The sequence below is a fragment of the Hemisphaericaspora subhashii genome, assembly GCF_019202705.1.
Source record: "Hemisphaericaspora subhashii strain CBS 10753 chromosome Unknown scaffold34, whole genome shotgun sequence".
Taxonomy (NCBI): Eukaryota; Fungi; Ascomycota; class Pichiomycetes; order Serinales; family Debaryomycetaceae; genus Hemisphaericaspora; species Hemisphaericaspora subhashii.
Window position 1 is genome coordinate 95744 of NW_026057378.1, and position 12376 is coordinate 108119.

Here is a 12376-nt window from a genome sequence, read left to right on the forward strand (position 1 = left end):
TTCAATTATGTCTCTTGAAGTCTACTCTATATAACACTAGAGATTACTCGTTCAACAACTTGATTTCATCAGATGAACTTGCTGCGATGACACTTTCATCGGCCCTATATCCAGATGATTCAATTAATAACCCTGACTCGACCACATTTGCCCACTCTTTTGGATGTTTCTTTTCTGCCCAATCAGCAATTAATTGCTGTCCGTGCTTGGAAGCACAATAATTATACATACAAATCAACGCATCTCCCGATACCTCCAAATCATACTTGGGCATTTCTTCAGCTACTTCAATTGCTCTCTCAGCAAACCCATGATAAACATAAGCAATCAAATATTGTCTGTAAATGGCATAATTTGGTACCACACCAAATTGAGGCAAATCTTCAAAGAAATCTTGAACATGATGAATATCATTGTATGAATAGGCTTTGACCATAATTTGCACAGATTCTTCGTTAATTCCACCTGCTTCTTTTGGCTTTGTACTCATTGAAAGGAACAAACGTCTGGCTCTGGTGATATCTTGTAAATTGGCATAAGCATTGAGGATACAATTTTCAAGTTCAATGTCCAGTTCTAGAAGATTAACATCCATTTTGATAATTTCATGAATGTCGAGAACACCTTGCTCGTATAATTTATTACCAAATTCAGTAAGTAAATACATATACATTTCACGAGTTGGTGGCAAGTTTGGATGTTTTCCGTGCATTTGCGATCTTTCCACAACAGTTTTCAATATAGTAAGAGCGGAACTTAATAAACCATTATCACAAAAGAATTTCAAAGCTGGTAAGATAGTTTCATGTGAAAGGAAGAAAAATTCATTCAAGGCGACATAGAAATACCAAGCTTTCTCCGGTCTACCCTTGTAAGTGATAATGAAATCATGGATAACGTCAAAAAGCTTTCGGTACTTGTAACCATATTGCTTGTCACTAGGCAACCTGTATATCGTATCACGATTAATTTCGGGCAAATTCTTGTGCATACACTGATCTGCTTCGGCTATAGCATCCGTCTTTAAATAGGCAGCTACTACATTAGTAATCGCTTCTACGTTAAGCGGAGATTGTGCTTGGGCACTAACAGATTGATAGATTGCTACCCAATGTTCTTCATCCTCCACTGAACCATTGGTTACTTCAACTATTAAATCATTCAATGTTTTAAATATAGTTGGGTCTTGGGCTTCTGCAGTCCATGTATTTCCATTTTCAATACTTGCAGAATAAATATCCACGGCCGCGCTAACTTCATTTTGTTGTAATGCTCTGTCGATTCGATATTTGAAGGACTTTCTGGAAGGTTCAATCAAATATTCTTCAGCAAAATAGCCAGTTAGTAATTCAACAAATTTCCCATTGGGTTCGATGCTTGGCGAAGTCAGAGCTGCTTGTATTATTCTATCAAAACAATGAGATCTATCCAGTATATCATTTTCGAAAGTATCCATAATTTCAGTCATAGTTTCAAATGCTTGAACTTCAGTTAGATCTTCGTGAATTTTTGGATATGCACATGCTTGAAGACGTAATTCAGGAGAAAACTTGATCAGATCACCGAGAATAAAGAGCGTTATAGATTGAGCCAAACTATGATACTTCAAAGAAGACCAAGCTGATACCAAGAGAGCCTCTGCTAATGCTTCATCATCCAAGTTCTGTTCAAATATTATGTCGTTGACATCTGAAAATTTCTGGTCTGTAGGTGGATCAACTAAATAATCTAATATTCTGTTAAGTTGTTTTTCAGATTCTTGGTGGTTGTTGATTGCTAGTAATTCATAATTCAACCTAAATAACATCAAGACTGCCTTCATGGAGATTTTCTCCAATGAAAGTTGTTCGGTTAAGTTAGTGACTAGCATGTGCACTCTATCGATATTACGTTCTAAATCAATATAGCAATGTGTCTCTGGAGCTGCATCTTCATATAAAGTTTCGATATACAGCTTCAAACTGGAAATTATTCCCTCATCAACTAGTTTTGGTTCATGTTCCAGGAGCAAGACAAGTTCCTCAAATACTTCCAAGGAGAGCCTTCCTTTCCGTTTAAAATATTCAACTAGTAAAGTGGAGAAGTTTTCTGGAAGTTGTTCACCCTTGGCAAACACCAAACTTTGTAAGGCTAATTTGAAACTTTCTAATTGAGATCCTAAATCAACTAAAGCAAGCAAGGTGGAATGTGGCAAATTATTTACATTTTTGAGTAAGTGACTAATTACAATACGAATAAAGGTTGGAAGATGAGGTTTTCTACCTTGTTCTTGTTCAGATAGAATCATATCTGATACTTTTTCAAATAATATGGTTGAAGATTCCAACGGTAACAATTCTATATCATTATTTCTAGATAGCTCTTGAAGATGAAGGATTGCCAAATCAAGAACTTTGAAAAATTCATTCCTAGTCATATTTTCATGTAATAATGATGCAATATTTTGTTGTATCATTTCCGCTTTTAGATTTGGATCCATCAGTTCATTATCAACATATTCTTTGATTTCGTTGTAACATCGATTCACAACAGGATTTTCTTTCTTGATAGATTCATCTACAAATAAAGCTTTCTTTATTTTCTTCGTGAATGATGATATATTTCTTGTTGGATATACGATGGGCAATAAAGAATTGGTTCGAGGGATTGTTCTTAATGTTGACACACTATTGGTATATATTATTCTCGCAAGATTCTGACTAGCTATTCTAGAGGGAATCCGCATCTCTTATAAGATTTGATTATGGGTATTGGAATGTCAATTATATGCAAGCACTTGTAGAAACAGAGAGAAATAGAACCCTCATTGAAAACTGTATCCCCAATGGAAAAAAAAAGAGGATCCTGAAAAATTTTCATTTATCATTTTTCGCAGCGGAATTCATTTCAACCAGATATGATATGCCATGGGAGATTAGAACTATTAATTATAAGTTCATCTATTAAAACGTTTATATGCTACTTATATATGAATTATACAAGGGGATTAGAAATAAATAACAATGGGTCTATATACAAAAACAAGAAAAGGAAAACAGGAAATAACTTCTTCAACTTTTCTCATCTTTTTCATCATCTGGATTATATTCAGGTAAATGAGATTGAAATCTTCTAACAGCCCAATTCTTACCAATGAATTTAACATTAGGATCACTTAATCCTTCAGATGATGTAAACTCTTTCCAATATTTAGGATCCTTGAATCTTGGATCTTCAGGATTAAAAATTCCTAATGATTCCCTAATCTTCAATACTTCCCCTCTTAAATATGATGCTAACTCAGATCTTAACTTTTGAGCTTTTTCACCATATTTTAATTCTTCTGATAAATCAAATGGATTTTTAGGATCGATATATTTCTTTACTAATGATCTCCATTTTTCACGATATTTCTCAATATTTGCATCCGGGATTATATCTCCCACACAAACATGAATTTCGGCACCAAAATTGGCAGGTAACCATCTTTGAAGTCCTTCATCAGCTGCATCTTCAGGTGCAACTTTCTCGAATCCAAAGGAAAATAATGGAACAACAACTGGTGCTCTTGTAGATTCTAATATCAATCTAGAAACACCCCATTTGAAATATCTCATTGAATTACTATGAGGCTCTTTGAGTTGTAGAACGAACCCTTCAGGGAATACATGGAACCAAGAAGTTTTAGTACGAATAAATGGAGATTTTGACATTAATACATTGGTGGATTCTGGGGAAGGTTTGACAAATTTTACTAATTTGCTTGTTTCTTTTGAATTGGGGCGATTCAAGAAGTTGTTAACTTTTTGTAAGACTAATGGCTTCTCGACATCTTTAACCCCTGGAGTGTATTCTAAATCTAAAGTATCATCTGGACTTAAAATTCTAATGGCTGCATCAAGAGATCCTTGAAATGGACCCTCTCCAAATCTCTTTGTTCCCAAAATCTTTCCAAGATTAAAGAACCATGATTGGAAAACATTTGAAAAACATACATTATGGGCCCCAAATCCCCATCTAATAGTGTCAATATCTAAATGATACCTCCAAGGCAATGATGCATAAAATGCGGGATCATCAACAACAGACATATGATTCATAACAGTTAATAGGGATCTCTTTTCCATTCTTGCTTTTGCCATAGCATAATCTAACTTTTCTATATCGTGTAATTCTGGTTTATATAAGGTGTTTAATAAAATCTTGGAATTCAAAATCATGAAAAGACATGTGGCATGAGAAGCATAATTCCATAGTTTAGATGTTCGAGGATAATCACTAAGAAAGTCGTCACCTCTTTTTAAAACATCTTGAAACGACATGCTTATTATTAGATGTGATCTTTTATATAATAGTAGGGTTTGTGCTTAAACCTGAAAATGTCTTAGATGAGAAATAATGGTTTCTTTTTTTTTTTTTTTTTTTGGGTGGTGGTTTTTTGATTTTTAAAATTTGGGTGGTGGTTTATAGATTGTTAAAATTGTAAATAGCCTCATTTTAATTCTCGATGGGTGCGAAAATTAATGATTTGATTTTGAATTAATTAATTATTTTTTCTTAATTGAAGGTGAGAATAAAACGTGTACCCCTACATCAAAAGTGGGTGGAGGTTATATTATTCACTAAGTTAATAACTAAACACTTTATTGTAATATAAAGAAAAAGACTCTACACCAAAAGAACCCCCTAAGTTTCATGGCCATGATATCTCCTTTTAACATTCTCTTTAAAGGAAAGTATTGAAAATGCAAAAGAAATTGAAAATCTCTTGGTATTCATATTTGTGTGGTAGCGCTAAATGCCATTTTGCCTTCAAATTCATTTAGCCCAGCAACTTCACGAAACCTGTGAATATGTTAATTGAGCAATAATAGACATTTCATTTTGATCGCCTGTGAAGGCAGGCTTCAAAACATCTTCAATATAACTTTCAAAACTTTCGAGATCAATAGAATCATAATTAGGATGATAGCTTACTTTATCATGTTGTTGATTCAAAGTCATTTCTTCGAGTGTCTTCAGCTTAAAGTCAGCAAAATCGCTCTCTGTTATAAATATTTGACTGTTGGGACTAAGATCGGACATATCGAATAGATCTTGTGCTGCATTATTAAAATCTGGTATTTTCAGATAATTATCATAGTTAATTTGAGCATCTTGTAGTTGATTTTTCAATTCTATTTTGAATTTCATGATATGGGCTACTTTATCTATTCGAATCTTCATAATATGATTCAATCTTTCATTTGAAGGAAACCTAATTGTATGAATTCGTTGAAAGTTCCGTGTCGCGTATAAAGTGAATAGTTCTTGAGGATTCGCAACACGTTTAAACGCGTCTGAAGTGACTTGAGTATCTTCAACTCGTTGATGCGAACAATCCGAGTCTTGTACTTGTTCCTCGCTTGCTGTGTATGACGGCATTTATCCCTCTATGACGCTGATGTCTAATTGTGGGTTTTCTAATAAGTTTGGCAACCCTTCTGATTTTTAAAGTTGAGGGGACAACCATAAAACCCTAACAATAAAAACAAACGAATCATAAAAGAATTTATATAGTACCTTTAGAATCAATTGCCCCTCTAAATGAGGGTTTAGTTCTCTATATTTCAGATTAAGAACTATTATCAACATGGGCTTTACGGGTTCCGCTACCAATCCTGTCGCATCAGACTTGGATTCATTCTACGACAGGGCCATTAATTGTTATTCTAGTGCTTCATATACCAAATTGACACAACTTGTGATTCAATCAAACATGCATTTCGAACAATACCAAGTAATGAAACTACTAGGACTAGAAGAAGGAAATGAACAACATGCAAAAGCATTTGAATATCTTCTAAATTTGATTGAGATGGTTGCAAAAAGATTGATTCAAGATGGTGTGACTAATTTGTTCAATGCACCACTAACAAACATCCAATATTTGAGTTATATAATAGCCAAAGAGATGCCTTATCTTTTCTTTGTTCCAGTTGAAAAGAGAATTAAACAAACTTATGAAGAAGATTTCCTTGATTCTGATTTAAAAGTGTTAACATCTGCTTGTCGCTTTAATGAAAATTGGATAATTACCTATTTGCTAAAAGAAGCCTTTCTGGCAATAAAGAATTGTGGAAGTTGCCAGTAGATGGTTATATCCCGGGCTGGTTTCAAAAAAACTCCTTGAATCCGCAAATCCCTGTTGGAAATTTCTCAATATCAACACTGCCAACAGTTGGATTATTGTTTGATATTAAGAGCTTATTTTTAGACGGGCTTTGAACTTCGTATGGATAGGTAGATGGCTATCGTTAAATAAAGTTAGAGTAAAAGCTAAGCAGCTACTACAGCTTGGTTTCCTTTTAAATAACTGGTCTTATTCTTAAATCAATATATAATGGTTAGAACTAGGTAAGTCTGTAAAGTGTGATTTACAACCTTCTGAGAAAAGAAGTACTTACTGTCTGGTTACATTCTCTTACCAACTAGATCTTTCTGAGAAATGGAATTCGTCAGTCGCAGGTTCTTTGTTAAAGAGTGTAGATAGCACTCCCATTCATCACACGTTTCTACATTTTCAAACCTGATATCGGCTCTTTGCCTCCCTTTTCCCAAAATCGTAACGGTACAATTGGAAGAGTTTAGCTCCGAGATTTGTGAAATGGGTATAGCTATATTAGCTTCGTAGTATAGTTCAAACCATTTCAAGTGATACAATTTCTTGTCTAAATAACCATTCTTTTGCCTACTGTCAACCTCAATACAAAAGATTATACTTTTCCCAAATAACAATGCCAAATATTGTCCTATATTCTCGAATGTGGCTAAAACTTTAGAGAAATGTAATAATTCTCCTTGAATATTGTCGATACCATTCCAAATTACTTTTGGCTTTATCTTTAGCCACTGGGTATGAGTATCTTCAATACGTTGATGTAATTTATACAAGTGTCTGACCAAGTTTTCCGTTTGATCTTTTGCTTTAGATAGCGCATTAAAGCAAGAAAGATCATTATGCGAAGCTTTCATAAGTTGGCTCAAAAGCTTTGGATACTCAACTAATCTTTCCATGGGCTTATTGATATATGAACGAAGTTCAAAACGAGGTTCCAAGAAAGTAGAAGATTTCTTTAAGTCTTCAACATTCCAATATATCGTCTCAAGTGAACCCTGTTGTCCTCTCACCCAGACTTCATAAGTTACAGAAATATAAGGCAAATATTCGATAAATGCAAAAGATAGTTATTTACATTGGTCGTTGTAAGTCTGGAAAGGAAACTCTGGTGAATTTGGATAAGTTCATTAATGTTTATGAAAATAGCCATGATCTTCTCTGGTGTGATTAAGCAACCAGCTTGGACTAGTTTCTGGTATTTGACTATATCTTTAAGGCAGTTAACATATTCAGTTTCAGTAGTGATGATTTCTTTTACTACTTTGGATCTTTCATCGTTGGCCCGATACAATGAATAGTTTGAAGGGGCATCTTTATGAAATGGGCTAATTGTCATATTGTTATTTATGCGACCTTCGGTTGTTTTGAAGATGAGCTACTTTGATCTGCTTAAATATAAGAAAATTTTGCAACCGTTCAGCATATCATTTGCACCATGCAGCATTCCTTTTCGGTGGAAATAATTCACGCAGGGCCATATCAATAATAGTGCAATGATCTATTAATTCACTGCTGATACTATTTTTCGTTATAAGAGAGGTATAAATAAGTATCATCTTTTTAATTAAGTAATTTCTCAAATATTAGCAACTTATTATTAATTTCAACAAATAATTTAAATTTGGTTGCGAAAAACTACAAAGTTTGGTTGAAAAATAAGCGGAATATTTACATGACTCATATTACAAGATAAGCATCTCGCAGTATGGAACTGTAACCTTTTTAGTTGTACAGAGAAAGAACAATATTATACGGCAACTGCTGTAAATAAAGAATATAGAGAAACTGACTACACGCGTAAACTTCTAAAACTAATTTACAATTTGAATTCAAAAAACAATCATTTTTTTTTTTATTTAAAACTTTATAAACATTAACAAAACAAATATACAATCAAATACAAACAAAATCATGGCTGTATACCATTAGCCAAAAGCAACTCTTTCAATCTAGCAACTTCTAATTCCAAACTCTTCTTATCACTTAACAAATCTTCAACCTTGTCTTCCAATTGAGACATTCTTTCCATTTTACGAGCTCTTGATCTTCTAGCAGCCTCGGTATTCTTAGCACGCTTCAAAGTGATTGGGTCATCAGATTCAAGAGTGATTGGCTTCAATGGTTGTGCTCTTTGCTTTTTAGAGTAAGTAACACATCCCAAATGGTCAACCTTAGCTTTCTTCTTGGAACGACCAACGTCAAGCAATGGAGTAGGCAAGGTAGATGAAGGATTTGGTGTGAATAATTGAGTTTGGGTATTGGTGGAAGTAGATTGGAATTCAAAAGACTTTTCAACATCATCATACTTTCTCTTGGATGAACAAGAAATAGTAGTAGCTGGTGGAGAAGCATAGCTGGCACTAGCAGTTGAAAAAACTTCAGGAGAAGAATTGGATGTGGTTGAGGCTGAAATTGTAGCATCAGATGTATTATTCAATAATGTATCATCTTTTGGTAAAATATTTTCATCATCAATAGCAGCATTAACATCATCATCTAAAGAAAGTAAAGGTTCATTATTGGTGGAGAAATCTTCAGCACCAAATAATGAAACCCAATCATCTTTAGAATTGACATTAGCACCATCAACAATGAAATCTAATTCATCAAACATAGGAGTTTGATCTAATTCATCCATAGTAGCACTAAACACCAGGTCAAGTACACTTGAATGAACAGCGAGTGATGGAGAAGCAGCAGAAGCGACTGGAGCAACAGCAGTAACTGGAGCAGGTGCAGCTAATGCTGAATTCAATTCGCGTTCGATAACTTCTGGTTTAGCTGGGGAAGCAACAGGAACCATTGAATGTTCTGGAGCAAATAAATCCTGGGATTCAAATAATGAATCAGTGTAAATAATTGGAGTAGTAGCAGACATTTCGATATTCTTTAATTTAGGGGACAACTTTAATAGTAAACAGTAAACAGTAATAATAATAATAAACTTTGATAATTCAGGAGGAGAGGATGGGGGGCTAACTCTATGGATAATCTTTGATTTGTAACAAATACGTCATTATGGACGGGGGGAAACTTTTAAACTTTATGACAACATTTTTAAGGGAGGAGGAGGAAGATTGATAAACAACTTATGGGTTTTAATTAATATAATAAAACACAATTCTTTTTAAAATTTTATATAAGGATAATTTTAATAAAATAAATTTAAGCACACATGGTGAAAAACTATGGATACGCTAAAATAATAATGGAAGGAAAATAATAAGTAAGTAAATTAACTAATAGTAGTAGTAGTAGTAGCAGTAGTAGTATATAGAATTGTGTTGTTTGTTGTTTGTTGTCGGTGTTGTTTAAACTGAAGAGAAGAAGAAGAAGAAGAAGAAGAAAGAGAAAGAAATAAAAAAAAGTAAAAAATTTTTTCTGTTGAGGATTTTGTTGAAGTTTTATAATTAAAAATTGGAAAAGAATTGAAAATATTTAATCAGTATAGAATTTACTTAGACAAATTAATATTGTATACGAACCAATACATACAATTTAGACATTTATAAAAAAAACTTAAAAATATTTTATCGTAGTAAATCTCAGTACATTGTTTTATGAGATTCTTATTTTTCATTGGATAGATACCAATTATATGCAGGATGTTTCAAATATTATTTTTTTAAAATGTGTTTTATTTTTTTTGTTTCTTTCTTACGAGAATCACAGCGATTTTTTTTTCTTCTTGTTTACACATTGAATAAGAATAATGAGTCATACGACGTCTTCTTAATAGTGTTGTATATACTTTACAAGAGTAACACATCTGGTGGAGTGACAACGAAATATCTCAGGCATCAGAAGAGTATACCCCCCCCCCATTTAAGGTTTTTGTCTAAACCAGCAGATTGACATAAGTTGTATAAGGCGTTTTCTTATTAATAATTTCCCGCATAATCTCTCACTAAATGAAAAATAAATTCAAGAACAAACGCGCAATACACCTACTATTGATGATTGGATGTTTTGAGGTATTTCACGTGAAACGCGCAACTCCATTGTATTCTATAATGAAAATCATTGATCAATTGGAAGGTAAATTAATAAGCATCGGTTCAACGGGATTTGGCACATATAAAAGAGCGAACAATAAATAAAGTATAGGAACCCGTTTTCCGAAGTCCTTTACAGGTCCGGTAACGCAACAACATACATATAGATATAAAAATCACACATCTATTAACTTTAAAATCTATGAACTTTTCTTATTTAATTTAAACCATTTTGGTAAAATCGATTTAGAATTGGAGGAGCCCGTGGATGAGGAGGAGGTGGTACTACTACCAATACTTTTTGTACTTGAAGTTTGTGATTTCTTAATTTTTGGTTCATCATCAGGTAATTCACCTCTTTTTCTTTCTAAAACTCTTTCTGGTAAATCTTCACTTGTTTTAATTATTACATTCTGTTGTTTAACAAATGGACCTTTATTTATATTTAAATCATTTTTAATTAATTGCCAAATTAATGTGATTGTTTCATTTGATTGAAAATCAGGCATATTATAAAGAAATTCATTATTGGCATTAAATGTTTGAGTTAATTTTGTAAAAGGAGGATATCCTAATTTTAAATCATATAAATCAATATATTGAGGTAAAATTAACTCATCAATTGACTTAATTAATTGTCCAAATTTTATACTTGAAACATCTTCAAGATAATTTATTTGAAGAATTGAATTATCAGGGAATTTTATTCTAATCAAATATTTCTTTGGCGTTTTATCGGGTCCATTAATGGGAGATTTTGATTTATTTTTACCAGCAATTGTATTTTTAATAATATTATGATAAGTTTTAGCTTGAGAAATTGTCATTTGATAATCTTCATCCGGATTTTCATAAGTTTGGGAGGAATGATTTGTATTTGGATTTGGCATGTATAATTGAGGTTGTTTTTGAAGTTCAGGTTCAGTGTATGTATATTCTTCTTGGTTGGCTTGATCGACTAGACCTTTATCAACTTCGTTAGATTCCACTGCTGGTTTATCGATCTCAATCGGCAAGTCGTCATGTTGATACTTTTCATCTTGTTCCTTTTCTTGGTCAATGTCCATCTGATCTTGTTGTTCAATTCTCGCTTGTTCTTGTTCTTTTTCTATTTGTTGCTGCTGTTGTGCTTCTTCTTCTTGCTCTCTTTGTTTCCTAAGTCTCTCCTTTTGCTCTTCTAATTGCAATCTATTTAATTCCTGCTGTTGTTTCAATATCTTTTCCTTTTCATTTGCCAGTTTAATAATTTCAAATCGAATAACCACACTTGGGGAATCACCAATGACATCACCCAATCGTGTCAGATCATATTGATCATTAGTAAAATAGGAATTTAAGATACGTAATTGACTATTTTCTAAATTTTGAATTTGAAATAATTGTAATACTTCGAATAAATTAATTCCAATTGAACATGATTTAATTTGATTTCCTAATTCAGGATGCATTAATCGAATATTAATTTGATTATTTATATCTAATTTCTTTAAAGTTAAAGTTAATTTACAATTATTAATTAAAGGAGTTAAACGTATTGGTAATGAAGAATCAAGTGATTTTTGATTATAATTTAAAATTCCAATATAATCATCTTTTGATATTTTAAAATTAGAAAGAACATTTAAAGTCAATTGAGAAATGGTTGTTGATTTTGTAGTTGTGATCTTCTTGGTAGATCCTTTATATGATATATTTAATGTAATTGATGACATATTGAAGGGTTGACATCAACAAGAAGAAGAATTCGATTGATGGCAAATTTGATAATCTTTTCTAACTATCTTTTTTTTTTCAGTTGGTCCCCACAGAGGATATTGTCGTAAAATAAGTCGCGACTAAAATCACGTGCATTCGTAAGAGTTTCTTTTTTCTGCTTTGATTTTATCGGTTTATACGGAGGAGAAGGAAGGCAATTTTAATGATCATCTTTATACTCTTTTTCATTTCAATAATTAACAACACAACCAAGTACAAAACAAAACCTTTTAACTAACAATCAACAACCGATTCGTAGAGAAGGCATATCACTCACCTCAACCAATCATCTGCAAAAAGCAGTTATAAATAAAGACTAAACTAGAAGGTATCCATCCACTTAGTACCCACCCCCGTTTATCAAAAAGCAATTATAAAGAGATAATAATATGTGTTTATGCTTATCAGATGTTATATTAATCTTATTATCAGTAATATTCCCACCAATTCCAGTATGGATAAGAAGAGGATTTTGTTCATATGATTC

The 12376-nt window shown here is 32.6% G+C and overlaps 7 protein-coding genes across 7 annotated transcripts; 1 reads left to right on the plus strand and 6 right to left on the minus strand. All coding sequences in view use genetic code 12, as the record gives it.

Annotated features, from left to right (window-relative positions):
- Positions 1 to 43: 43 nt before the first annotated feature.
- Positions 44 to 2725, minus strand: J8A68_004835 (uncharacterized protein; the record flags this gene model as incomplete). The annotated part of the gene is made up of 1 exon (XM_049408837.1): positions 44 to 2725. One exon carries the CDS (start codon positions 2723 to 2725, stop codon positions 44 to 46), a length of 2682 nt encoding a protein of 893 aa, XP_049261915.1.
- Positions 2726 to 3050: 325 nt separating this feature from the next.
- On the minus strand, positions 3051 to 4301 carry TAZ1 (lysophosphatidylcholine acyltransferase; the record flags this gene model as incomplete). Its single annotated transcript, XM_049408838.1, has 1 exon — positions 3051 to 4301. The coding sequence occupies one exon, from the start codon at positions 4299 to 4301 to the stop codon at positions 3051 to 3053; it is 1251 nt and encodes a 416-aa protein (XP_049261916.1).
- Positions 4302 to 4815: 514 nt separating this feature from the next.
- On the minus strand, positions 4816 to 5403 carry J8A68_004837 (uncharacterized protein; the record flags this gene model as incomplete). The annotated part of the gene is made up of 1 exon (XM_049408839.1): positions 4816 to 5403. The coding sequence occupies one exon, from the start codon at positions 5401 to 5403 to the stop codon at positions 4816 to 4818; it is 588 nt and encodes a 195-aa protein (XP_049261917.1).
- Positions 5404 to 5611: 208 nt separating this feature from the next.
- Positions 5612 to 6112, plus strand: J8A68_004838 (uncharacterized protein; the record flags this gene model as incomplete). Its single annotated transcript, XM_049408840.1, has 1 exon — positions 5612 to 6112. The coding sequence occupies one exon, from the start codon at positions 5612 to 5614 to the stop codon at positions 6110 to 6112; it is 501 nt and encodes a 166-aa protein (XP_049261918.1).
- A 22-nt stretch (positions 6113 to 6134) lies between these two features.
- On the minus strand, positions 6135 to 7475 carry J8A68_004839 (uncharacterized protein; the record flags this gene model as incomplete). Its single annotated transcript, XM_049408841.1, has 3 exons — positions 6135 to 6269; positions 6538 to 7092; positions 7326 to 7475. 3 exons carry the CDS (start codon positions 7473 to 7475, stop codon positions 6135 to 6137), a joined length of 840 nt encoding a protein of 279 aa, XP_049261919.1.
- A 573-nt stretch (positions 7476 to 8048) lies between these two features.
- On the minus strand, positions 8049 to 9017 carry GCN4 (amino acid starvation-responsive transcription factor; the record flags this gene model as incomplete). Its single annotated transcript, XM_049408842.1, has 1 exon — positions 8049 to 9017. The coding sequence occupies one exon, from the start codon at positions 9015 to 9017 to the stop codon at positions 8049 to 8051; it is 969 nt and encodes a 322-aa protein (XP_049261920.1).
- Positions 9018 to 10334: 1317 nt separating this feature from the next.
- J8A68_004841 (uncharacterized protein) lies at positions 10335 to 11846 on the minus strand (the record flags this gene model as incomplete). Its single annotated transcript, XM_049408843.1, has 1 exon — positions 10335 to 11846. One exon carries the CDS (start codon positions 11844 to 11846, stop codon positions 10335 to 10337), a length of 1512 nt encoding a protein of 503 aa, XP_049261921.1.
- Positions 11847 to 12376: the final 530 nt, after the last annotated feature.